At 38.6% G+C, this 24,519-nt stretch overlaps 4 protein-coding genes and 2 long non-coding RNA genes across 9 annotated transcripts; 4 read left to right on the forward strand and 2 right to left on the reverse strand.

Moving 5' to 3' along the window:
• Positions 1 to 252: 252 nt before the first annotated feature.
• On the reverse strand, positions 253 to 7,629 carry LOC110850798 (protein king tubby 1). 2 transcript variants are annotated; one of them, XM_022098365.2, is made up of 11 exons: positions 7,507 to 7,629; positions 6,763 to 6,839; positions 5,263 to 5,344; positions 4,187 to 4,373; positions 3,823 to 3,993; positions 2,114 to 2,253; positions 1,837 to 2,034; positions 1,529 to 1,756; positions 1,315 to 1,432; positions 1,073 to 1,225; positions 253 to 1,010 (listed from the first exon to the last, which is right to left on the reverse strand). In XM_022098365.2, the coding sequence occupies exons 2-11, from the start codon at positions 6,789 to 6,791 to the stop codon at positions 877 to 879; spliced, it is 1,440 nt and encodes a 479-aa protein (XP_021954057.1). In that variant the 5' UTR covers positions 6,792 to 6,839; positions 7,507 to 7,629; the 3' UTR covers positions 253 to 876. The 2 variants fall into 2 exon arrangements, with proteins under 2 accessions (XP_021954057.1, XP_021954058.1); XM_022098366.2 differs by lacking the exons at positions 6,763 to 6,839; positions 7,507 to 7,629 and adding an exon at positions 5,783 to 6,124.
• LOC118436069 lies at positions 3,199 to 5,604 on the forward strand. 2 transcript variants are annotated; one of them, XR_004835174.1, is made up of 3 exons: positions 3,199 to 3,598; positions 5,211 to 5,381; positions 5,491 to 5,604. It is a non-coding gene; the product is annotated as an uncharacterized LOC118436069 (long non-coding RNA). The 2 variants fall into 2 exon arrangements; XR_004835175.1 differs by lacking the exon at positions 3,199 to 3,598 and adding an exon at positions 4,660 to 5,161 and having other exon boundaries at positions 5,227 to 5,381.
• Positions 7,630 to 8,056: 427 nt separating the features above from the next.
• On the forward strand, positions 8,057 to 11,159 carry LOC118436068. Of its 2 annotated transcripts, none has more exons than XR_004835172.1 (2): positions 8,057 to 8,837; positions 8,919 to 11,159. It is a non-coding gene; the product is annotated as an uncharacterized LOC118436068 (long non-coding RNA). The 2 variants fall into 2 exon arrangements; XR_004835173.1 differs by having other exon boundaries at positions 8,057 to 8,704.
• A 99-nt stretch (positions 11,160 to 11,258) lies between these two features.
• Positions 11,259 to 12,980, reverse strand: LOC110851336. Its single transcript, XM_022099075.2, has 2 exons — positions 12,436 to 12,980; positions 11,259 to 12,352 (listed from the first exon to the last, which is right to left on the reverse strand). Exons 1-2 carry the CDS (start codon positions 12,631 to 12,633, stop codon positions 12,023 to 12,025), a joined length of 528 nt encoding a protein of 175 aa, XP_021954767.1. The 5' UTR covers positions 12,634 to 12,980; the 3' UTR covers positions 11,259 to 12,022.
• A 1,591-nt stretch (positions 12,981 to 14,571) lies between these two features.
• LOC110850668 (nucleosome assembly protein 1-like 1-B) lies at positions 14,572 to 17,001 on the forward strand. Its single transcript, XM_022098154.2, has 9 exons — positions 14,572 to 14,757; positions 14,933 to 15,059; positions 15,123 to 15,269; positions 15,349 to 15,461; positions 15,550 to 15,697; positions 15,787 to 15,924; positions 16,014 to 16,161; positions 16,245 to 16,408; positions 16,702 to 17,001. The coding sequence occupies exons 2-9, from the start codon at positions 14,946 to 14,948 to the stop codon at positions 16,825 to 16,827; spliced, it is 1,098 nt and encodes a 365-aa protein (XP_021953846.1). The 5' UTR covers positions 14,572 to 14,757; positions 14,933 to 14,945; the 3' UTR covers positions 16,828 to 17,001.
• A 273-nt stretch (positions 17,002 to 17,274) lies between these two features.
• On the forward strand, positions 17,275 to 24,456 carry LOC110851566 (nuclear pore complex protein Nup98-Nup96). The gene is made up of 13 exons (XM_022099412.2): positions 17,275 to 17,708; positions 17,786 to 18,031; positions 18,122 to 18,472; positions 18,550 to 19,071; positions 19,182 to 19,498; positions 19,606 to 19,767; positions 19,878 to 20,475; positions 20,543 to 20,796; positions 20,915 to 21,428; positions 21,540 to 23,121; positions 23,199 to 23,299; positions 23,410 to 23,653; positions 23,726 to 24,456. Exons 1-13 carry the CDS (start codon positions 17,666 to 17,668, stop codon positions 23,898 to 23,900), a joined length of 5,109 nt encoding a protein of 1,702 aa, XP_021955104.1. The 5' UTR covers positions 17,275 to 17,665; the 3' UTR covers positions 23,901 to 24,456.
• The last annotated feature ends 63 nt before the right edge of the window (positions 24,457 to 24,519 follow it).

The raw sequence follows: 24,519 nt of genomic DNA on the forward strand, positions 1-24,519 counted from the left end.
CACAAAGCAAACACCCAGCGTGTTGGACAGACAGACAGACAGAGAACAAGAACAACGGGAGGATTCGGAATAAACGATGGAACAATGTCTTCCAATAAATAATGAGACGAACGAGTGTGTTTGTTTGCATATCCGAGAGGCAATAAATCCCATCAAAAGTAGCAGGATGATGATGATAATGCTCTTTCCTTAAGCTGGATGATTATGCCGTAAATAATGTAATGACTGAGAGTCTCATGCACACGCACAACATTTCAGCTTTCTCTTCTCCTTTTATTACCTGTTTTAGTAATAATAATATGCTCTCTTTTTTGGAAAGACTTCTCACTTTTGACATTTACTTGATGATGGTGGGATGGGTTTAAAATAGTAATAACGATAACAACGGATTATACATACATACGTCTAAAAGTTACATGATTCTAGGTACATCCAAGGCTATGTGAGAAAAGGACAATCAATTAGTACAGTTGTGACTACAAAATGTAAAGTTTCATTCTCTGATATGTTCTGCTATAAATAAATTTCAATTACAACATCGAGACACGTACAGCGATTGTCCTCTGTTGCTGCTGCCATGAGAAAGAAGCAGCTCACATTAATTTTCTTGTTGCTAATCTATTTATGTCGCTAGTTAGGTAGGTGATAGTATGTATGTAGTAGGTACTGTATGTATGTATGCATTATATACTTGGTACGATAAACTTATAGAGCTCGAATATTGATTTGTGCAGTAGTTGTGGTCGTGGAGCTGGACCGGCCCGTATTAACCGAGGACGCGACGACCACCCGACATTCCAAGCTCCGTCGTGAGGTTTGCGTTTCAGTTCCATAAATGAAATGAAAAATAACTCTCGTGGTTCCTGGAGTGCGTGGTTATTCGCATGCCAACTTGTTGTCGAAACTGGTCAGAGCGATGGCGAATGCTTGGAGGGCACACATGGGGTAGCGATAGTCCAAGGTGAACACGTCCTCGGCCACGCGTCCAAATTGGATAACGACGTAATCCTCTGGGGAGGAAATTTAAGAATTTAGTAATTTGTAGAGATTTTTCATCAACTACTTGACTCACCGTCTGATTCGTGAATGACTTGGAAATTTTTTACGGATGCTTGCGTCACACGCCCATGAAAATTAAGTACGTAGGATTGGCTTTCTTCATTCCAAACGGGTGTTTTATTCTTTAGTTCGACTAAGCCATCAATTTTTCTTGATTTCCACCGTTCTAAAAAAAATGAGGAAGCAACAACAGGTGTCAATGAGCTTTGTTTGCTTTTGTGTAAATAGGTAATGAAAAGGGCAGTAGGTAGTTACCTATTATACCGTCGTTATCAGAATCTGGACGGAATTCTTTTCTCTTGTTTTCATTTAGCATCCCAGGGACGACGACGGTCATTTTTCTTGGTCCTTTAAACCCAAGGACGTTTGCCTCCTATAAATTAGAAGTCAATTAGTTAAAGATTATTTTGTGATTAGTTTATGAGTAAAAAACAAGTTGGGTTGGTTTTAAGGCTTGTGAGTCACGTACATAAATTACTGCAGCTAATTCTTCTCGAAGCGAGGTTTTGTCCGAATTCGGTGCATTCCGTTTTGGTGGTTCACCATTGTCAAAGACGGAAAATTGGGTCCCTAGAAGATTGGATCGTACTTTACCTATAAACGAATCGCCACCTCTGGACAGGTCAGTGGCGTCCGTGGAAATCAAATAGTTGCTAGTTGTACTTTTCTTTCGCTTTCGACCAGCAAGAAGAAATACCTGGCACAGAAAAGGAAAACAATTAATTTAATTGTCATGACCTGATAAATAATCGGACAAACTATCCAATTTCCTCTCACTTTTCTCCCATCCTCTCTCTCCAAGTGCATATAATAAGTTGGGTACATTCCTCGATCCATCCCTTTGCGATCTCTGGTAATTCGGCATTTTATTAAATACCCTTGAGCCGCAGGTTGCAGCACAAACTGTTCAATATTGTCCATCACTTCTGCCACGTTCACGCTAAATTTCTGAGACGCTGAATCGTCTTCCTCTGTCTGCTCCACAAGAAAAACAAGATCGAGATAAAATCCTCATGCATTTTTAATCAACCAGTTAAGCACGATAAAATCCTACCGAATTAAGTTTCTCAGAAGACTGGAAACTTTTCACGTCGTTATTGATGCCCTTTCCCCCAAACGAAGCCGGAACAACAGGTGCAGAGCCATCAAACGATTCAGATGTTGGCAACGGTTTAACCTCTCCCAAACGGTTTTCTGAAATTACATTTACAAGGTTTTAATAAATTATTGCTTCAAATTCAGCACAATTTATCAGTCGATCTTGGTCCACAGTCAGTGGATCCATATGTACCACTTTAAATAATAACAAAACTCTGCTCTTTGTCTCAAACCCGTACCTAATCATTCTCCAGATTCTCACACCATGCAATTGTACAAGCACACACGCGTACAAAAATACGTATGAATGTATATCTCCTCTCAGCTACGTCTGCTGCATGCACGGGAGTCGAGAAGTACTACTCAAATGAGAAGAAATTTGTTCCCATTATCCGCAAGGAAGTATGTCTTTCTCCAACAACCATGTAATAAGAAGTCCTCATTCAACAAGCTCCTGCGTTATTCGCAGCCCTGCGAAAATCAGGACTCTTAAAACTCGGAGATCTTTCTACAATTCAGCCAACCGAACAGCCTCGATTCGCTGTCCGAAATTTGTCAAAATCTTCAAACCTAGTCCTATTAAGAAGAACTCAACTTTCTTCTTCTGGGCTCTAATATATTTTCAATTTCTTTCCCTACTCTTTCCTTCCACTACAGACTACACTTTCAATTCCGTCTCACGGCTGGAGATGAAATACGAGGAGTTTTCGGATAGAGGCTCTCTACTGCCTCTCATGAAGCTCTCTTCTGTGTTGCAACACTTTTATCAAACTCAAAGGTAGTAGCAAGCAGTAGCTCCCCGTCGCATTCATCCATCCATTCCGGACTTCAATCCACACTCACTTTCTCCAGAAGAAGATCAGATTCTGTTTCGATTTGATTTGAGAGAAGCAACACAACAACCTCGCTTTCCTTTTCCTTCCTCGATCCTCGCTCTCTCTCGACGTTCGAGTCGTTTGCTCTATAAACCTTGATTTTCCCCCATGACATGCACCTACTCGTGTGGTGGTCAGGTTGTCGTTATCCGTGTGCAGTAAGGTAGTAACCGTTATTACATTCACCTCCAATTTATGAGCACTTAGAATTCTCATTTCTACTTTTCCCAACTCTGACTACTCGAAATTGAATCATCATCATTATCATCACACTCTCCTCCTCAGGTTTCATACACGAACGGGAGGATGTTGACGGCACACTCTCGTGATGATGATGATGATGGCTCTAAATATTTTATTGCCTATACACACATTCCTTTCCTTCCATGACATGACATGATGTACATGTGATGTGTTCGTAAATTTTGCAATGCCACAGAGCCGTCGTGTCCTGTCTTCTGGTCTCATCCCGAATTCCGGGCTCTCTTTCTGTCTGTGTGTGGCACCACGACTCTCAGACTGAAAAAGTTCTTCCTGTTCTATTTGTCTACGACGACGTAGTGAAAGTGGGTTGATTTTTATATGAGTTTGTGAGTGCGCTAACAAAATGTCGTCGTCCCACCACTTGCTAAAAATTTTATATTGTTCAAAGCACCGAAAAAAAGAAATGTGTGGAAATAAAGTTATCAGAAAGAGGGCTTGCTTGCTTGCTGGCTAGAGGTTTTGTGCTCGTTATCCTCCATTACATTTTTATTGGGTGAGGTGAACGCTAGGCTAGGTGGTCTCATACCTTCATTTCTGTCGGGACCAATGGCTGAATTTGGGTCCAATTTATCATCCAGCTCCAGTACTTCTAAGCCGTCTTCAATTTCCGCATTTGTGGCAGAGAGTCGGTTCAAATTCCGCTTCTTTTCCTTATCCGGTGACCCATCCGAGCTGGCTGCTGGGGATTGGATTTTGACTGAAATTCGAATTCGAATAAAATGTCAGATATGATTGGCACTTTGGGGAAGGAGCAGGATTGAATTTAGATCATAATGCAATCCAATCTTTTACCACATACAAAAAATATTCAATACTTGCGGAGGCGGATGTAGATTTAGATAAATGGATACAATCATAGTAATATTATTGCTATTCGATGGGTCGCATACCTATTTCAGAGTCACCCGAAGTAGGTGAAGAAACTGAACTGCCAGGACTTTTAGCAGGACGGCGAACGGATGACGCACTATTCGTACTTGCTCTGTTTAGAATGTCGCGATTTTCACGGGCATCGGAAATGTGTGGGATTCCGGACTGTTTTCTCTTTTGCTTTTGACGATTCTCAATTAATTGTTTCTGCAATGTTCAGTTAGACACTAAATTAAATACCATGTACACAAAAACCAAATAAATCACTTTATGACTACATGGTGCTTATTCCATGAAACTCTGTTCAGTTTATGATTTTTCTGATGTAAATACAGGAACAAATCAAGAATGACTTGGTTCACATTTCAGTCAATCTCCTATTCTGATTGTTTGAATATTTACTAGGGTGGTGGGAGTGGGAGCCAAAATCAGACCTACTGCCTCAAGCGTAAACCTCCAATCCGTTGGTTTTGGCCTTTGTTAAAAACTTGCCTAACCAAAACCAACACCTACCTACTTTTACATGCGACATGCAACTGTTTCATTACAGTTTTGTTTATAAACTGGTTGCTTTAAACGCTGTAAATTCACCACAATGCTACCAACCAGCTCTGATATATGATTATTATTATTGTTATTGAAAAGTTGCTGTCGTAAAATATTTGTTCAAAATATTATATCTCTCTTCCAATATATGTATCCTTACAGGCAAGCAGAACAACGGGGTAGCTATTAAGTAGATCAAATGTTTGGAAATATACTTATCGGGAAAAAGAATTAGGCAAGCATGATTTGTAGTCTTTCCACGAAATGCATTGCTTCTACAGCAGATAAAAATTGGGGCATTAATAATTTCGACGAGACTCCAATATTTAAATAGTCGAAGGAAAAGAACTGATTTTGCATTCTATGTATTACCTGAGCAGCTTATTAAGCTGCATTGTTTTTAAGCCAATATCATCTACCAAACACCTGCATCTAGTTCTTGGTCTCAGGTTCTCTTTATTTTCCTCTCTCTAAATCTTTTATGTCTGAATTTTATAGATTCTCCAAATTCTAGAAAGATATTCTCGACACATTTCCCAGTGGCACTTACTTGTTGATCCAATTTCATTTTTCGGGCGATGGGAATTGGGACGGCTGAAACGGAGTCGTCTCCATTTCCAGACACTGTCATTCTGTGCAAGAACAAGGAGGTGAACAAGAGAACAAAAGGTATTACAAAACTCCTCCACTCCTTCTTAAATAGTTTACAAAGTTTGGACGTGTACAAGACACGGCCTTGTTCTTCCTAAGCAGCTTAAAAAACGACTACTTTTTACAGCAACACTTTTGACATTTGGGAAGGAAGCAACTCTGTAATTTTAACTATTAATGGGAACTTTCTCTGGTGAAGTATGTACGTATTTACGACTAACCGCAGTTTTTTATGTCAAGCTGCTCGTTTTTTTAATACATTAATGAGACTGCAACCACCACGGTTTAGTCAAATCAATTCAAATATATAAATCTATAAAACACAGCTGCACAACTATTGGCGTTTTTTGCATGATACATACACACATAAAGAAGTATGCGCATGCAAATTATTGCATATGTACAACTAACACACGTACCGGTTATTTTGATATCTGGACATGTTTTTTGGAATCAAACGCACTTTCGTATAAGTATATTTTCGTCACAAACACATTATTTCTTGCACACAAATTACTTTGCGCACGACACGCACGCTCGGTAACAAAACTAAATATTTTATTCAGAAATTGTGGAATTAACTGGCAGAACAAATTAACTCTGGAAACTCTCCCTCACTCCTCTGACGACATTTTATAAACTAACGTCTCAACTTTTAATTTGCATGAGACTACAAAACTCATGATGAGAATGTTGAATATTTTAAGTACTTGTCTCTTCTACGAACGCTACTCAACTTCTGAATGCAGAGGACGATCTAGATAAACACGAAATAATAAAATCTCGCTTTCTTATCATTACAAGGATGCGTTTTTATGCCAAAACTTCGCTTTCCTCCCTCACCTTGGTGTACAATATATAAAATAATAATGTGTAAATTCTACATAACGATGATGCGAAGGAGGAGGGTAAGCTAAAAGCCACATCAATGTTTTTTTTTCGTTGAAAGCACAAAAGCGGAAAAATTAAGTAGAAGTCCATCCAACTGAGGAAATACGCCGTTGTGTGTTGTCTTATCATTCCTACATCATCGTAACAAAGTCAGCCAGCTAAAAAGTCATCCACCATGTCCACAAACCAAAACCCCTCAATCAGTGATCCCCGCACACGCAGAGGTAATGATTGATATGCACCTCGGGAGGGTAAGTAAATGAGTAAATTTTTGCGGATGTCGCAAGCATTTTTACAATCCAATCGCTACTTGCTTTTTATGGTGAATTATAGTCGAAAAATCACATTCGTGACATTATTACATGGATAACGTACACCTCTATCCACCTTAAATAAAGCACAATTCATTAAAAAGAAGCCAGCTAATTAAAATTAAAACAATCAATCTATATTCATCCTGATTAGAATTACTTGGTGGTAAGTTAATTAAATAAAGTGTGGTCTATACCCTTTCGTGGTATTGTAGGCCCAATCCATCTTATTGTTTGGCACGTATTCAGTTTTTCGGGTTTTCCTCTTCCTTACCTAAAATAGAGAGAATAACATTAAAACCAAGTCATCTTGCTTGAGGTAGGGATAAAATAAGTCAAATTCAAATTAAGATCATCTAAAATTACGACAATTTCTGTTGTGATTAAGCTTTTTTATTTATATAAAAGTATACACAAGAAGAAGATTGATCCTCATTTGAGATGAAATCACGTATCATCATCTCCTCATCTTGGGAAATTGAGGACATTCAGACAAAGACAAGAAGATATCGAGGAATTAGAAACAATAACACGATGAGGAATGTAAGACAGTCTTAGGATCCATGCATTTCTATCTAAATTAATCTCTCATGGCCTCCTCAATTCTCAACCAAACTACGTTTTATGATGATACGCATACTCGCCTGAAATAATAAAGTAAGGTGTTCATGAACCTGAAAGGCTAAAAAGTCCATTTTTCTGCACCAATTCCTCCAAAAAATAAATCTCTTTCTTTACAATATGAGGTCAGTTGGTGAGCTCATGTTTTACATGGAAAATAAATACGGACCAAATTCAATATCCTATTGTAACCTTGCACGATGAGATAAATACATCTCGTGTTTGTTTATAATCTTTTGTATGCAGGATCAATTAAATAAATACATTCAACACAATAAAGAAACAAACATATAAATGCATTCTTTCTAAATTAAACTCACTTTTTATTATGCACAGTAGAAAAAAATAGTATAATTCTCGTCTCGAGATACGCACCGTCACCGCACTTATTCTAAACGCAAACGTCGTGAGAGAGCAGAAATCCAACCTGGTTCTGCTTCGTTTACGAAATTTAGGAAATTTACATCTAATTAAAACCCTCTGTTTACCACGGCATGTACCGGAAAATGGTGAAAGCAGCCAGGTAGCCGCAGAGGAGGTCTTTCTCGGTATCAATGTTCCATTGAACTAACAGCTATCATCATCACCGTCGTCGCCGTCGTCGTCCTCGTCGTCGTCATCATCATCATAATAGGTCACATACACAAGTCCAGCACCAATTTACAACTCCCTCCCGTATAACGAATCGGCCAGCCTGGAGAGGTTTGGAGTAGGCGTCCTCACATGTACCAGCCATGGTAACAGTAGTCAAACAAATGGAATTGCACCCCTCGGCTCATTCCTTCCTTACCGTACTTCCTCCATTTCCTACTCTGGCAGCAGCAGGGACACAGTAAAAGAGTAATGTTCATCACCACACAGAAGGACGGAATAATGGGCAAAAATCGTCATTTCATGTAATATTTCACCAACCATGAGCAAATCACCTGTACATTTTAATATAATAATGATGATGAAAATTATAGCAGGATGGAATTACACCAGCACAAACTAGATGCATCGAGATGAATAAATCATAAATGTGCCTAGAACAATAAGGAATGGATTGTTTCACCATGAGAAAAAACATGAAGATTGGAGCGGATTATGTATGCATTCCTATCCTATTTTATTGAACAATCCAATCGAAACCGGAACGGAAGTGGGTCCGTTATTGAATACTCAGCCAGCAGCAGCAGGCGAAAAAGTGACTAAAACAACCCATTCCACTCCATGTACATGTACATAAATTTGGTTGGCATTGATTTGTTCAGGGAGTCGCATGCTTCAGTTAGACTGCTAACAAGCAAAACAATCATTTATATAATAAGTACACACGCCCATTCATTTGCTGCAACATGTTGGGGAAATTTCCAATAATCCGGTTCACATGATTTTGCAAGTGCTTTTCGCGTGCCGTAGTATGAAATCTGTGCAACTCATGATCTCAGATTTTACTGCATTTTCATAGCAAAGTTGATACAATTAAAATGTTTAGTTTAGTGAAACCTTTTGCGTTGTTGAGAACTTACTTAAGTCGTAAGTGCTGTCAAGATATTTGCCCGAGTTTCAAATAATTTTGGTTGTAAAACCAACATGCTACACAAACAAGGCGCATTTATTTTGTGACATTGTGCAGACACGACACACAAAATGCTCTAGTTGTACTTATGTACGTGCATTGCGACAAGAAACGCAACGCACATTTTGGATCACTTTCCGTGAGAACCACTCATTGTGTTGTCTTTTGCAGTTGCACCACCGTCAACCGTGGCAGAAAGAGAGAGAAACTTTCGTTGTGGGCAGTGGCAAATATTTTCAAGGATAAAAAATCGACTATTTTTACACTTTCTCGTGAAGCCACAGGAAGTATAAGAGCAATCAGGTCCGTGTTGTTCTTCTTCTTCATCTTGTTCTCAGGTGGTGGTTGGTTCGTTGGTTGGTCTTTGTCACCCGCTTTTGTTCCTTATTATTTATGTGTTTATTTATTATCGGCTTCTTCTTTTTTATGCTGGCAATAATATAAGCTCGGCCTAATTTGTTGGACATCAGTCACTCCGTGTGTCTCATGCAAATAAAAGAAAATCAACAATAATAAGGACAAGGGACACACGACGAATGAATGAATGGCCAGTAAATGAGGGAAAACAGTATCAATTGTGCAAACAACATACATTGTGCGCACACGATCAGTTATATATGGATAGATAGCTCAGCTCGCGGTGGTGGCTCTGAAATGTGCGAAAAACACATTTTGAGCACGCTTAAATTCGTTTTATCCCATTTCGGGGTCGTGGGTTCCAATACTAGTCGGGGCAATTGCTTTTTTTGCATTTTTGTTTACTGGCTTAGACAGTATTTGGGACAGAGGTTTCAAAAATGACCACTATTTTGACCAATGATTAACTGCTTCAAATTTGCTCATGTTTAATGCATATTAAGCATATATGCAAATTCATATGTACCTGTATGTATAAATACTTAAACTCATAAATTTTTTGGGGGGTAATGTAAGATTTCTAGCTTTTAGCGAATGTTGAATGTCGATCATTTTGTTAGCTTCGCACAGTGCTAGGGAGCCATCCTAGCTACCAATCCTAGCTAGCCATCCTAGGTAGCAATCCTAGCTAGCCATCCTAGCTAGCCATCCTAGGTAGCAATCCTAGGTAGCAATCCTAGCTAGCCATCCTAGCTAGCAATCCTACCTAGCCATCCTAAATATCTTTACTAGCTAGCAATCCTACCTAGCCATCCTAAATATCTTTACTAGCTAGCTATCCTACCTAGCTACCACAATATGGAGCATTATAACTTTACCCTAATAATTAATAATTAGTATTAATTTGTGCTCCAAAAATTTACCGCCTTACATAAAAACATGTATATTCGTTATTCTACAAGAAAAACAACAAATCTTACAATACCCCAAAAATTTCCCGCCTGGGGGAAGTAAGACAAGGTCTTAAAATTCTCTAAAACGTCCAAAAATAGAATAAAAATTTTAACCTCTGACCTTTTTTATGACCTTAATATACGTTTGCTGGCCTTAATAAGTTATTTTATATATTCCTGAGCAGTATGAAGAACCCTTCATTTTGGTGTATCACATTTCCCTATCGGAGAGGAGTCCCTGTGATTGTTTTATACCTTGAATTTTATAAACTATTTTTATTGAAAACAAAATTGAAATCGGTTGATTAATTTGACTATATATCGTAATTTTGAATAAATTATACCCCATACAATGAAAGATTTTAATTCAGATCATTGTATTATTATGCACACTTTTCTGTGTGGACGTGCTCTGGTGCTAAGTGTTGGAAAGGCCCGTGCACCGCACCAAGTTGAGGCGAGTTGAGCTATCTATCTAACAAAGCTACATTTCTTATCGTGTGCATTGTGCGGACCGACTCTGGTAGAAGAAAATGCACTTTTTTTTATTTACCACAACGAATCAAGCATACGACAAGCCTTTGTTAATTCATTTCGACTTTATCTCAGGACTCACTCTTCACTTTATTTGCAATTATTTACTATACAAACAAGCAGTTATTTACTGACTCAATTTGAGACCTCTTCTCCCAAATATATGGGGTAGCAGTATGTATTTGTATGTACATACATGTGAGCAATAAAAGCACCAACAACGTTATACATACACATGTAACAAGTCCACATAAAAGCAATTCTGCACAGATTAAGTGAGATTGAGATTGAATTAACTTTTCGAAGAAGAGGAAGCAAGAAACCGGCGAGAGAATGACATGCAAATCTGTCTCGAACCTGGACGATTTCCAATTAATCCGACATTAGATATCATCATGTATGTACTATAACTTAAGGTGGATAACTTCTTCTTATCTTATCTGCCGGGTTGTTAAGTATTTCTTTCTAAATAAATTCATTATGTTCTAAAAAATAAGTCTTTTTTAACTCTTCTGTGAACTGTGAATAAACTTTTGCAAAGTTTTTTTTTCTTTGCAAACTAAGACAATTAAGAGTTTGACTCGTTTAAACTTTACAATTATTAAGGAATTGATGAGATTATGCACCTTGATTTTCAAAAGTGTTTTATGTACAATACAATAAAATGTCCTCGATATAATCACATGTTTTTATTGCTGGGAGAAAGTTTTGATGCCATATCCAATTTTTAAGTTATTGTTATGAAACAAATCAAAATAAACAAGAGATGTTGCGCATAATATTTATAATACCGTCGTAAAGTTCGAAAAAAACTTTTTTTTTGCAGGTGTCACCACTACTTCTACACAATCTGCATTATCATGTCTCGTACATATTTAGTCATTATTTTATTAAAAGTATATGTAGGACACAGATTATTGCATGGAGAAGCACTCTAATAACAATTTAAAGTATGCAGAGAAAAATTACATCGACTCCGACGACAAGGCGTTGACATTTTTTTTTATATTTACGTTATACGACGAATACTGAAGTCTAAATTTTAAACCTCACCGTGAAACATGTTACGCTGTTTATGTACATTCTTTGCATTTTTGTATGGTTGTTTGTCAAGTAAGTTCTGGGAATGATGTGCATACAATTAGCGCAGTTATAGCTTATTATTATTACTAAATAGATATATTATTATTGTCTCAATTAATTATAATGTTGCATTAATATTTCTGAATAAATAAACAAAACTTTGTTACCAGAATTTTTGAAATAAGTGCATGGCAAAAATACGTAAATCACAATAATTGGCTACATAAATTGTTAAGTAAATTCTAGCAGTATGATGAATAATTTTCATAGCAAATAAATAAATGTTGTTGTTGTTATCTATCGATAACTTTAGTTTAATCTAGGTCTACATATTTAAATAAACGCGACTCAAAATGACTGGCGACTCCTCGTGTTTAAAGAAATGACGATGGGGGACGTGGGTTGATGAGGCGTGGAATTGTGAGAAGAAGGTGGAGGACGATCTCCTCCTTGCTGTTTGTCCAGCGTTGTTGGCGAGATGACACTTCCGGGACTAATGTTGGCAGGAATGTCCAGAGAATCGTCATCATTTCCAGCCTTTATCGACTGGTAGAAGAGTTGAAAGCTGGCCTTTAGATCAGTTTCGGATCTGAAGGAGGAGGAGGACGCAACGGTTCCCACACTTCCACGTAGATTGTCAGCACTTTCCAGCTCTACGATGTTGTCCTCGTCTACTTCCTGTAATAATAATAGCATTAAGGAATTTTAGGAAATCATACAGTTTTTCAACAGCAGAATGAAAAATGTGGTACAAAACGTACCTTAATTTCCTGGAAAGTCACAGGTTGCGTCCTAAATCGTCCTGTTCCAGCAGAACCACGATTCCTCTGCTTTTTCACCGCTCTTCTATACGAAGCAGAACTCGGAGTTTCACTGGGCGACATTCCGTGACCCCTCCGAAGACGACTCAAGGGTTCGGGATACACTGCGTCGATATGAAACTCTTTCGGGGATGACATGACCGTAATTTTTTATTGTATTAGGAACTCTTTGAACTGATTTCTGTCTTCGCCTTGTCGTAGATTTTATCCAAAAGATAACCAATTTATGCAAAATACTGTTGAGACTGTTTCTCTCAGATTTCCTGAACTGTTTGGAATTTTTCTTGTACCGGAAGAAATATGATGTCAACTATTTTAGACTTTACTAAAAAATGAACTTATTTGACTTTTATGAATCACCAACGATAACGGACAAGGGGAAGAAAAAGAACGATCTTCAGCTTGAGCGCATATGCAATGCACTGTTCTAGATTCGGTAGTGATTCATATGGTGACGGGAATAAGCAGTATGATGATATTCCCTCATATGCATGCACACATACGTCGCCTACATCGCATGCAGTCATGAGCACCACTCTCGAACAGTTGCGACGACCATGGCGATGAAATAACGGAGCCTGCTCGGAAATGCAATTTATAAAGAAAAGTATCAAATACGAGCCCAGTCAGCAACGAAGCAATAAGCCTATTAGTTTTTTATCCTTATTTTTTACTCGTTGGTGGTTCGTTCGTAAGTGTTTCAGTGAGGATATGCAAGTGACTTTAACTCTCGGTCATCATCCGCCGAGTCAAAAACATTGGAAGGAGAAGAGATGCGTTACTTTGCTTTGCTTTGCACAGTCATCGCCATCACCTAATCATCATCATCATCATTCTTCAACACTTTTCACAATTTTGTTTTTGTACATGTTTTCTTTGTCGTGCCCGATCATAGGTGGCAAAGGGTTGGGAAAATCGGGAGAAAAATATAATGGCGTCGGTTTTTCTTAGAAGTGGAAGCATATTGACATAAACAAGTAATGTAAGCAAATTCAAGCCACTGTCCTTGAATCACCTTACCAACTTCCACTCCATCGGGGGTTTTTCTGTTTTATCGTTTCAAGATAAAGAGGAGGTTAAAAAGTTTGGCGCTCGTCTACCACGAACAGGATACACACAATTCAGTATAAACTTTTCAGTGTTTAAAACCGTAGACTTGGAGTCGTATATATGTACATATGCCGCCGCCGCCGACGACGACGACGACAACCACGACGACGACGACGACCACGAGAATAAGACAACTGGGCGAAGGAGGAGATTCTCCTATTTTTAGAACTTTCCTTGAGTCGGATTCCGAAATTGAAGCCACGGCCATGGATCATCGTGGACGGCCGACGACGACGTACACAAAAGTCGGCCTCGTTCGCTAGTTAGTTAACTTGAGACGCAAGTTCAACAAAGTCATTCATGGACAAGAGAGATGGTATAAAAGCGGTCGTTCTTGCCAGCCAAGTTTTCATTACAGAACATTAAACTTGGACATTATACAAAGGAAGGGTATAAGATGAGGGGGACATGTCAAGGGGTACATAGTCAGTCATTCGTTCGTTACTGACCCCAGACAAGGGGTTTGTTTAGTCAATCTGCCAAAAATCATTAATTGTATTCACATGCAGTTACTGCTGCGCAATTATTGCTGGGCAAGAATCCATTCAAATAACTTTTAGAACGTAATAATACATCTCTCGAATTTATTTAAAAAAATGGTAAATTAAATAATATTAGAGCAATACGAAGTACTCAATAAAGGACAATGAGCGTCCAGTATGAAAGATCAGATCATCAGACAATGCCACAAATATGATTCCAATCAAGATTTCTGTAGCGTGTGAATTGTTTTGGTTCATGTTGAGAGTCTCAACGTGAGTCTCAACTTGAGACAACTCTGACTGGATGGACATGTCACTGTTCATTCATTCTCATTTTGAATGCATGGAAGAACGAACAGAAGACGGACGGACGGAAGGAGGGTGACGAATTGGTGTTGGAATGAGAACTGCCACCTCGAGCAGATTGCGAGAATCAGATTGAGCGGCCAAAAGTGCTGGATGGCGAGGCACACGTTCTTCACTCGTTTCAGTTTCATTCTTTCATTCGGTCGGTGCGAATCCAGAAGCAAGCAAGCAGTGAGCAGCGACGACGACGAAGGCCACAGGCAGACAACGTGCTCTTATATTTTCGGACCTCGATTATCTTTACTCTGACCGTGACCTGTTCCTCTCCCCCCTCGGATTCTGTCTCCAGTCCGCACTAATCAATGTAAGTTTCCTACTTTTTCCCCATCGTGCAACTAGTATCAAGTTATGAATAAAAAATCCCCGGTAGCCTGACTAAGAGGAAAGAGAAGAGCACATTGTGCCAGTCACGTTGTGGGAGGTTATACTTGATGGACATTAAGTAATATTTAATCCGTTCTTTTCATATTCAATCACAGATTTGCTTTTGAAATGGCGGATCCAGAAAAAGCTGAGCTTTCCAATCTCCCTGCCGGTGAGGTTGATGACGAGATGGTCGAAGGTGAAGACGTGGCTGGCGAAGATGAGGATGTTGGCTTGGTCATGGTGAGTCATTAATTTAAATTACTAGGATAGGAACTTGGTTAACGAGAATTTGTCCATTTCCAGGAGGACCTTCCACCAGAAGTTCATCGACGAATTAATGCTCTTAAGAAGAACCAACTCGGAATCACTAAAATCGAAGCTCAATTTTACAAGGAGATGCACGAGCTGGAGTGTAAATATCTACCAATGTATAAACCATTCTTTGATAAGGTGAGTGATAATTGATCATAATTTTCAATTACATATTTTCATCATTGATTTTAATTCGTGATTTTTTTCTGCAACGCAGAGAACTTTGATTATATCGGGACAACATGAACCAACTGATGAAGAGTGTGACCTCACGGAGATTGGAATTCAAAATCTGGATGACTCTTTGAATAAAATGAGCGTTGATGACGAGTAAGTTGAAGCATTAGCATTGTAAAAAAACTATCTGTCACATCCAATTTATGATAAGAATGAGAGAATATTTTATTTGACTGTTTAGGAAAAAAGAGGCCATTGTTGGAGTTCCTCAATTTTGGATCCAAATATTCCGAAATGTCGAACTTCTCTCTGATATGGTTAAGGAATACGATCTCCCAATTCTTAAATCTCTTAATGATATTCAAGTAGAAATGATGCCTGAACCAATGGTACGTAATACTTTTAATTTTAAGTTGATGAACTATAAAAGCACGATTTTTATCTACTTTATATGTATAAACTTTTCTTATTATTGCAGGGATTTAAACTCCACTTTCACTTTTCACCCAATGAATATTTCTCCAACACCATACTTACCAAAACCTACTTCTTGAAAAGCGATCTCGATATGGAGGATCCGTTTGCGTTTGAGGGTCCCGAAATCGTGAAGTGCAACGTAAGAGAAAATTGAAATTTATTCATTTATCGTAATAAAAAAGGGAAAATATCAACCTCCCTAATTCGTGCAAATAACATTTTCTTTAGGGATGTACCATTGATTGGGCCAAAGGTAAAAATGTGACTGTCAAAACCATTCGTAAGAAACAGAAACATAAGCAGAGAGGCAGCATTCGAACTGTTAGCAAGACTGTCGAAGTACCTTCCTTCTTTAACTTTTTCACTCCACCTCAAAGTAAGCATTACTTATTCTCCTTATCTTTAAATTTTGTGATCATAGTTTATAAGAGTGTAATACATTAAACTAATTTCCCACAGTTCCCGACGATGGCGAAGGTGAGATGGACGAAGAAACACAGGTAAAACTTACAAATGATTTCGAAGTGGGACAGTATATTCGTGAGAGCATTGTCCCACGGGCAATTTTGTACTATACTGGAGAAGCGTTAGCAGATGAAGAGGATGATGAATACGATGAAGAGGTTTGTCCATCTAATAAGCATCCAAAATACACGTTTGGAATTTTTCAGTTTGTGAAACAGACGTTTTAGAAAATACAACACTCCAAATTCCAATTGATTTTACTACCAAACTGAACGATTTGACCATCCAATGCGTTAAATTCGTTCCTATTTTCTTAGAACTTTTTTTTGTCAGTATACTCATTATCATATTCCCGTGTTGTAATTTTAAAAATGTCATAGCATAGTTTGGAAATTAAATATTGATCTCTTAAATGAGAGTAAATTAGTAATATATATATTAACCATAAAAGGAGGAAGAGGAAGAGGAAGAAGAAGACGGTGACGAAGATGAAGATGGTGGGGGTGGTGCAGGTCGGCCCAAAAAAAGTCGTGGCAAGCGAGATGCAGCAAAACCTCAAGAGTGTAAGCAGCAGTAATTCCTATCACACATCCTTCTATAAACAATTGTATTAAATATATTAATAAAAAATGGTCATCTTACAAATTTCATGTTATATTAAACAAATGCTGAAAACAAAATTTTTGTCAATTCTGTAATATCTGATTGTACTAATCTGAAATACATGATGCTTTGATCAATACAAAGTGGAGTAAGTGGTTTCTCCTTATTTTTTTCAAAATCACAAAGTAACGTTACATAAGAATGCACAAAGGTTTTTATTTCATACCTTCCCGTGTCACCACCATGATAAATTTTTCACAATGCCCAATCACTGAGACTTTCAAACCTCCCGCGGCTCCTCTTCGCAACAAAAATTGCGTGCAACGAGTGCAGAAATCCCCATGCAGAGGAAGTCGGCCAGCCAAAAACGTTGGGAGCGCGAGGTCGTGAGTCGTGGACGTTCCTTTCTCTTCATAACCACGTTCTGCACTAAAACCGCTCTCAAATTCGTTCAATTCCCACTCGACTCGATTAACTGACTGCATAAATTCGCTCGCATAAATAAATTTCTTAAATTCCTTCCCTCTCTCTCATCTAATATTATACGTTTTTTTAGCACTTGCAATTCGTGACAACAACAGGAACGTTTGTGCCAAAGCATTGTGACGAAACGTTCAACTCATCAACTCGAATAAACAAACAGCACATTGCTCATTATTTTATTAGCAAGTATAAAAATTAAACGTAGTAAAGTGCCAGGTGCAGTATAATTTTTGTGATTTGTATAGTGCACTTGTGCGAACTGAACTAATTCAAAATTTGTCTAGTGATTTTTACGATGAAGTAATAACAACTGAAAACGAGGACATAAAATGTTTGGTGGTGGAAATTTTGGGAGTAACACTCCCACCTTTGGTAAGTTTTTATTTTCTGGTTTAATTGTGAATTTCAAATTTTGGATGGGAGAATTGATGGAATAATTTTTGTTGTAGGGGGTGGGGCATTTCCAAACACTACGACCAACACGAGTGTTTTTGGTCAGCCTCAACAACAGCCGCAAGTGTCCACGTCCTTATTTGGAGGTGGAGGCTTCAATCAGCCTAAAGCTACTTTTGGAAGTACTTTTGGATCTCCACAGTCGTCAACAATGTTTGGACAACAAAATCGTCTCACAGCTCCCACCACGGGGGGTTTGTTTAGTGGTCAGACTGCCACTGTGAGCCCTTTCTCTGCAACAGGTAAGCACTTCAGCACGTTATTTATTTCTGCTGAGAGCGAAGTTATCAGGTTAACTAATTTTATTATCCTGTTCTGCTGTACTTTTCTAGGCCAGACAATGGGACAAACACAAGTTCCTGCCGGGACATCTTTCCCATTCACTCCTATCAGTGGTAGTGACACCATGATGAAAAATGGTCAGGCCTCGCCAATTAGTACTAGACATCAGTGCATTACGTGCATGAAGGAGTATGAGAACAAAAGTTTGGAAGAGCTGCGGCTGGAGGATTACCAACTAAATAGGAAAGGACCACAACAAGGCGTCATGTTTGGTTCAACCCAGCCTCAACAGCAACAATCCACTGGACTGTTCTCAAGCTTCGGTTCTAGTGCTACGACAACGCCCTTTGGTCAGACAAGCACGTTTGGTGCTGCGGCAACCAGTACTCCTAGTAGTGGCTGTAAGCAATTTATCTTTATTTAATGGCTTTAATTATTTTAATTGCTTTATTTAACTGTTTAACTATTTTATTTATAGGGATGTTCAACTCCCTCAATCAGCCAAAACCCCAAACAGGGAGCTTCTTTTCCCAGCCAACTGCACCAGTAACGTCAACTACCTTTGGGGCAAGTCCTGCATTTTCATTTACCAACCAAACCAGTCAACCAGCGTCAGTTTTTGGTGCCAACAATACTACAGTCTCCACTGGGGGCTTGGGTCAGACGTCAACATTCACTTTTGGACAACCCCAAGCACAGACGCAGTCTACAGGGATATTCGGTCAGAAGCCAATGACAAGTGCGCCAAGTACAGCATTTGGAGGGGGCTTTGGAGCCAGTGCTTTCACAAATACTTCAACTGCAAATAAGCCGACTTTAGGTTTCTCAGGGTTTGGAACTAGTACAGCACCAACGTTTGGAACGACAACTACCAATTTTGGCACAGGAACGTCCAGTGGTGGAATGTTTGGTTTTCAAAATCAAACTCAAAATAAACCATTCTCTTTTTCCACGCCATTTGCTACCCAGAGTCAAGCACAACCTACGCAGCCCACTTTCGGTAAGAAATCTACTTTAATTAAAGAACTTGAGCATATAATTATTCTTGATGAACTAACTGAATTTATACGAACAAATTTTAATGATTTATTTATTCTTCATTCTTTATAGGAGCTCCAAGTACCGGTTTCTCGTTCAATACTGCTGCCACAACCGCTCCAACAATGGGATTTGGAACGTCCGCAAGTACATTTGGAGGATTGGGGAACACGATGAATTCATTTTCTACCCCAACCTTTGGATCTACACAACCAAGCCTCGGGTTTGGTTTCGGCCAGAATACGACAACCACTCCTGGTTTTTCTTCTTTCACACCGGCCACCATGTTCTCGCCAGCAGTGCAACAACAACAAAATACCCCGCAGCCTGGAGCGTATGGATTCGCTACGACTCCATACAAGGATTCTCCACTGTTTTACAATCTTATCGTAGGTTTACAAAATAATTATTCCGGCGTATTTGTTTGTTACGATTAATAACTAATGTTAAGAGAAATTAAGACTTCCTATAATATCCCCATACTCTAAACTTACAGGCCAACAGGGATTTTGACAATATGGTGAAACCAACAAGTGCAGCAGCCCAACGAGCAATTAAAGAAGCATCCCGACGACGGACTTCGACTAGTCTCTCATTCTCATTTCCGGCGCAGGTTTCAAAGAATGTAACCTATCCATCTCCCCAGTCATTCAGCAAGGTAAATTGATTACATTGTTTAAATCACCTAGTTATTTTACACTATTAATAATTATTACACGGAAAATTTTATGATACATTAAACACAATTAAATATTTACTTGCCCACAGCACGCAATATTCGACGGCTTTGAAGATGAAGAAGACAAAGGGTTCAGCATTGATATCTTATCTCCTAAAACGATGGTGAAGAAGTTGACACTGAAGTCTTTAAAAAATTCCTTGACTCCAAACCATCGACAGAGCATTTCATTCTCTACAAGCCCACACTTGGGAGAAAATGGATTCGTCAATGACTCTGCTGACGCATCTCTCTTAGACTTAAACACAAGTCGAGGAGGATCAGACACTCAGAGCGCAGCATCGGAAAACGATAGCCCAACCAAGTACCGCGACGAAGATTACGTGGAGTTGTCCGGCGAACGAGCCGGAGTACCTGTTCAACTAATTCAGAAGCGACGCAGTGGCACCGAATCCCTATTAGTGGGAATGGGTGGTGGTGATAATAATGCTTATGAGGAACATAAATGTCGCGTTGTAAACACGCGTGCCGGATACTATATTGAACCCCCAATTGAAACCCTTGAGAAATGTGTAGATGATCAGGGGAATTGCTTTGTGAAGGGACTTGTCATTGGAAGATTGGGCCATGGAGAAATTCGTTATATCGACGTTGTCAATGTGGCTGGTGTCAATATTGATGAAATTGGTAAGCATATTTGAAAATTATCCCTCAAAACATAATAATTTATAATTTTTATGGTTTATTTTTGTAGTACACTTTCGTCACAAAGAAGTCGTAGTTTATCCTGATGATTCAAATAAGCCACCAGTTGGATCAGGATTAAACTGCCCTGCGTTTGTATGTTTGGATAGGGTTTGGCCAATTGACAAGGCTACCAAGGATCCAATCAAATATCCTCTACAGTTACAAAACATGGGATATGAAAATTCCCTGCGACGATCTTGTAGTCGCCTTGGAGCAGAATTTATCTCGTATGTTCCAGAGACTGGCGTATGGACATTTAAGGTTGGTTTAGAAATTCATGTGATCAAATAATTAAATACAAATGTACTTAATCTTAGCAATTTAGTATTGCAATTAATTATTGCTTCTAAAATATAATTTTCACATTTGATACATCTAGGTGCCACACTTTTCTAAATATTCCTGTGATGTTGAAGAGGCTGAAACAGATACTACTGATGTACAATCATCACAACCTCCAATTAAAGGACTTGGTGGTGTTCTGATGCAAATTAATCAATACGTCCCAACATCAAAGACTTTGTCCTCCCATCAGCAAAGTAGTCCTAGGTTCGAATCACTTTTGAACGAAGGAAAGCAATTGCAACAGCAACAACAAACGAAGCTTCAGCAAATGGATATAGAAGATGACTGTTTGCCTTTGATTCGAAACCAAGTCGCACGCCAATCAACACCCGTGATTCCAATGGCTACGGATGATTTTGGTTATTCTATCAGCAATGTGGAACACAATCCTCTGACACCGACCGATTCAAACGATAGCGAAAGTGATTGGGTGCCGGATGATCTCTTTAGTGGAAAAGGTCAATATGAATCTGTACTACAAGGAACTTCGGAAACGTCTGCTGTGCGTATGATGAAATCCGCCCTAATGTTTACGGAACTTGCTCATGGTAAATAAGTATAAAATTATTTCATTTTTAGTAAATTATTTGATCACTTTTGACTTTACTCGTAAAAAAATATTTGAAATACTTGAAAACTTTATTTTATTGTATTTATAGATAAGGATACCGAAATTCAGCCACCAACCAAAAAGTTTCGATCGCCTTTGCTCAGATCAAAGTCTATGGCTGGCCAAACTATTGCAATTAACATTAGTGATGCCGATAGAAGAAAATCACTTCTTGAACTCAAGCAGCGCAGACCTGGTCCACCAATTAAAACTCTGGTGACCCTTAAAGAACAGGACGAGGTAGTCAGTCCTTTCGGGACTGACCATGTAACGTCTATTACGCGGCGTCATGAAGTTTCTAAACGTTTCCCTGAAAATATTCTATTTTCTAAACTATCTTTACATACGACAAATGGAAACCGTTATATCGCAACACCAAGAGTCACTTTTGGCCCATTGGGAACATTTATGACAGTAACCAATTCAAGTAAAATGGGTTCATGGGTTAATGTCAAGAAAATCAAGTCGTACATGGACCTTAGTATGGACGCCACGACAATTCAGTTGTTGGAAAAACAGCTCTCGAAACAGATGGCACGTGCTGAACCTCAACCTGAAGATCAAATTCATGTACTGCAAAGCTTTTGTCTTCAAAATGAACTTCATCCCACGGCAAAGGATGCACAGCGAGAAGTAATGATGTGGGAACTATTCCAAATGTTGTGGCCAAGGAGCGAGGAGGAAGGTCTCCCACCCGTTCTCGAAACCCGGGATAATGTGTCCAAGTGGCTCTCCAAATACTGTGAGGACCTTTTCTCACAAACCCTTGGAAAAAATGCTCAAATATCAGTACTTGGACTTTTGAAAATGGGACGTCGCGAGGAGGCATGTATGCTGGCTGTTAAAAATCGAAATCCGTATTTGGCTTTGTTGATGAGCCAAGCCGCTCTAGTAAAGGCTTCAGCCTCAAATTGCAAAGAACAACTGGACGTGTGGCAGGATGAAGGCGCTTTGGATTTATTATCCAAGAATACCGTCAACATTTACCGTTTATGTGCTGGGGACATTTTATTGGATTCCATTGACATTTCGAAAATGACCACGTCAGAATGGTTGCAGCATTTCGCTATCTATCTCTGGTACTGCTGCCCCCCTCAAGTGTCAATTAAGGAAGCCTTGGCATCATTCCAACAGCTTTTGAAGTATGAACTCGTCCAACGAACTGGTTGGATTGAAGAAGAAATAAGTCGTGTTGCATTTCCGTCCGTGTGTGACTCGTCGCTTCCAAATTTATGTGTTCAATTGTTAAAACTCTACTGTTTTGAGGGATACCCGCTACGAAGTATCTTGGACCCTGACACATACTCGGAGGATTGTTTAGATTATAAGCTTGCATGGTTGCTTATGGTTCATCTTCGTCCCAGAAATTTCCAGATTTATGAGGACCATTTTTCAAGCATTGCGACCTCATTTTCATATCAATTGGAACAAGTTGGATTGTATCCTTGGGCCGTTTTTGTGACCAGCAGAACTCAGGATCGTGCACTTTACCACAACACTTTGGTGGAGCGTAATCTTGGTACTTGGGGAACAGTGGAACATGAACGGTTTCTTTTGGAAAACTCTCTCCTTCGTCAACCACAATTTCTCTTCAATTCCAGAGTCACGAGAGAATCAAAGGAGGACAATAGGTACGTACAGGGAATATGTACATGTATATAGAATTTACTTACTTTATTAACAACATTAACTAATTTGTGTCTTTCAGAGAATATGGCGGAATCTGGTATTTGTTGAAGTCCGGAAATGTTCAAAAGTCATTTGACGAACTTGAAAAGTTTTTTAATGTAGAGATCATGAAATCTTCAGGTGACAACAAAGCTATATTTTCTTATAATTTCTTCATATCATGCACTCAGCCATAATATACATAAATAAGTTTTGTTTTAACATGCATCTCTTTATTTTTTCTCATTTAGATATTGTGGATTCATTACTAGAATTAATAAAACTGATGAAACCTTTCTCTAATGAAATTCGAAACTGGAACACCCGTGGATGGTTTATGTTGGGTACACTGGAGTTGTTGCAAATAAGAAAATCCTACGAAAACCGAGGAAGAGCCAAATTTCTACCCAATTTGACGGATGCTGAGTTTTACAAACTTATATCCTTATTTCTAAAGAGCTTTGCTCAATACAAGCCCATGAACGCTCAAGAACGGTATGTACTTATTACTACTGATATTGCAATTCCATAGATTTTCCATAATTCAAAAGAAAACATAATTTATAGGGCTGTAAGCATCGAGTTGGCTGTTCTCGTCCAGAAAATTGTTGCTGAACTGATCATCAATAACCCTGAACTGAAAGAGAAAATCGGAGTTGGGAATGTGTCTGGATTAATTCACCTTTCAGTCCCACAAGACTACAAAAATGAGCTTCGCTATTTCGTGAATGCTTTAATGTAGTAATCAGCCATCATTCTTTCCCTTGAAATCAGTACTATCTATAATTTATTTTGTTAAAAACCAGCCCGCTCACCTTACTTTTTTTAACAGCTAAATCTATCAGTACTACTTTAACTATTTATATAGCCTTCAATAAACTTGACGTATCCACAGTATAAAGTACGTTTTATAAATATAATTGTAAGCCCGGCATACCCGTAGATAGTACATAAATGGATAACAATGTAGCTGTTAACTTATAATAACAATGAATGACAAGTGTGAAGAGTTGTGATGTATTCATTAAGAAGGAATGCTTATCTTTTGAATACCATAAATAAGTAAGTTATACCTAATATGTATATAAGTATAACACGTTGACTGATATATTTTTCCTATGATTGAATGAACTGGAAATTGTCATTGTATTTAATTATACATGTATTACAGTACTTAAAAACTATTATAAATTGTACTACTGTAAACTTGGCAGACATTTTGTGACATGCATAGCCTGTGTGATTAACGATTTTTGAGAAATATGGGAAATAAATCATAGAAGTTTACGTATCAACAAGTCTCATGATTTTACATCTCGCCATATCGTCATTCCATTTCAATCGGTTAATACCTTGGCATT

This window comes from Folsomia candida, unplaced genomic scaffold (assembly GCF_002217175.1).
Source record: "Folsomia candida strain VU population unplaced genomic scaffold, ASM221717v1 Fcan01_Sc006, whole genome shotgun sequence".
Lineage (NCBI taxonomy): Eukaryota > Metazoa > Arthropoda > Collembola > Entomobryomorpha > Isotomidae > Folsomia > Folsomia candida.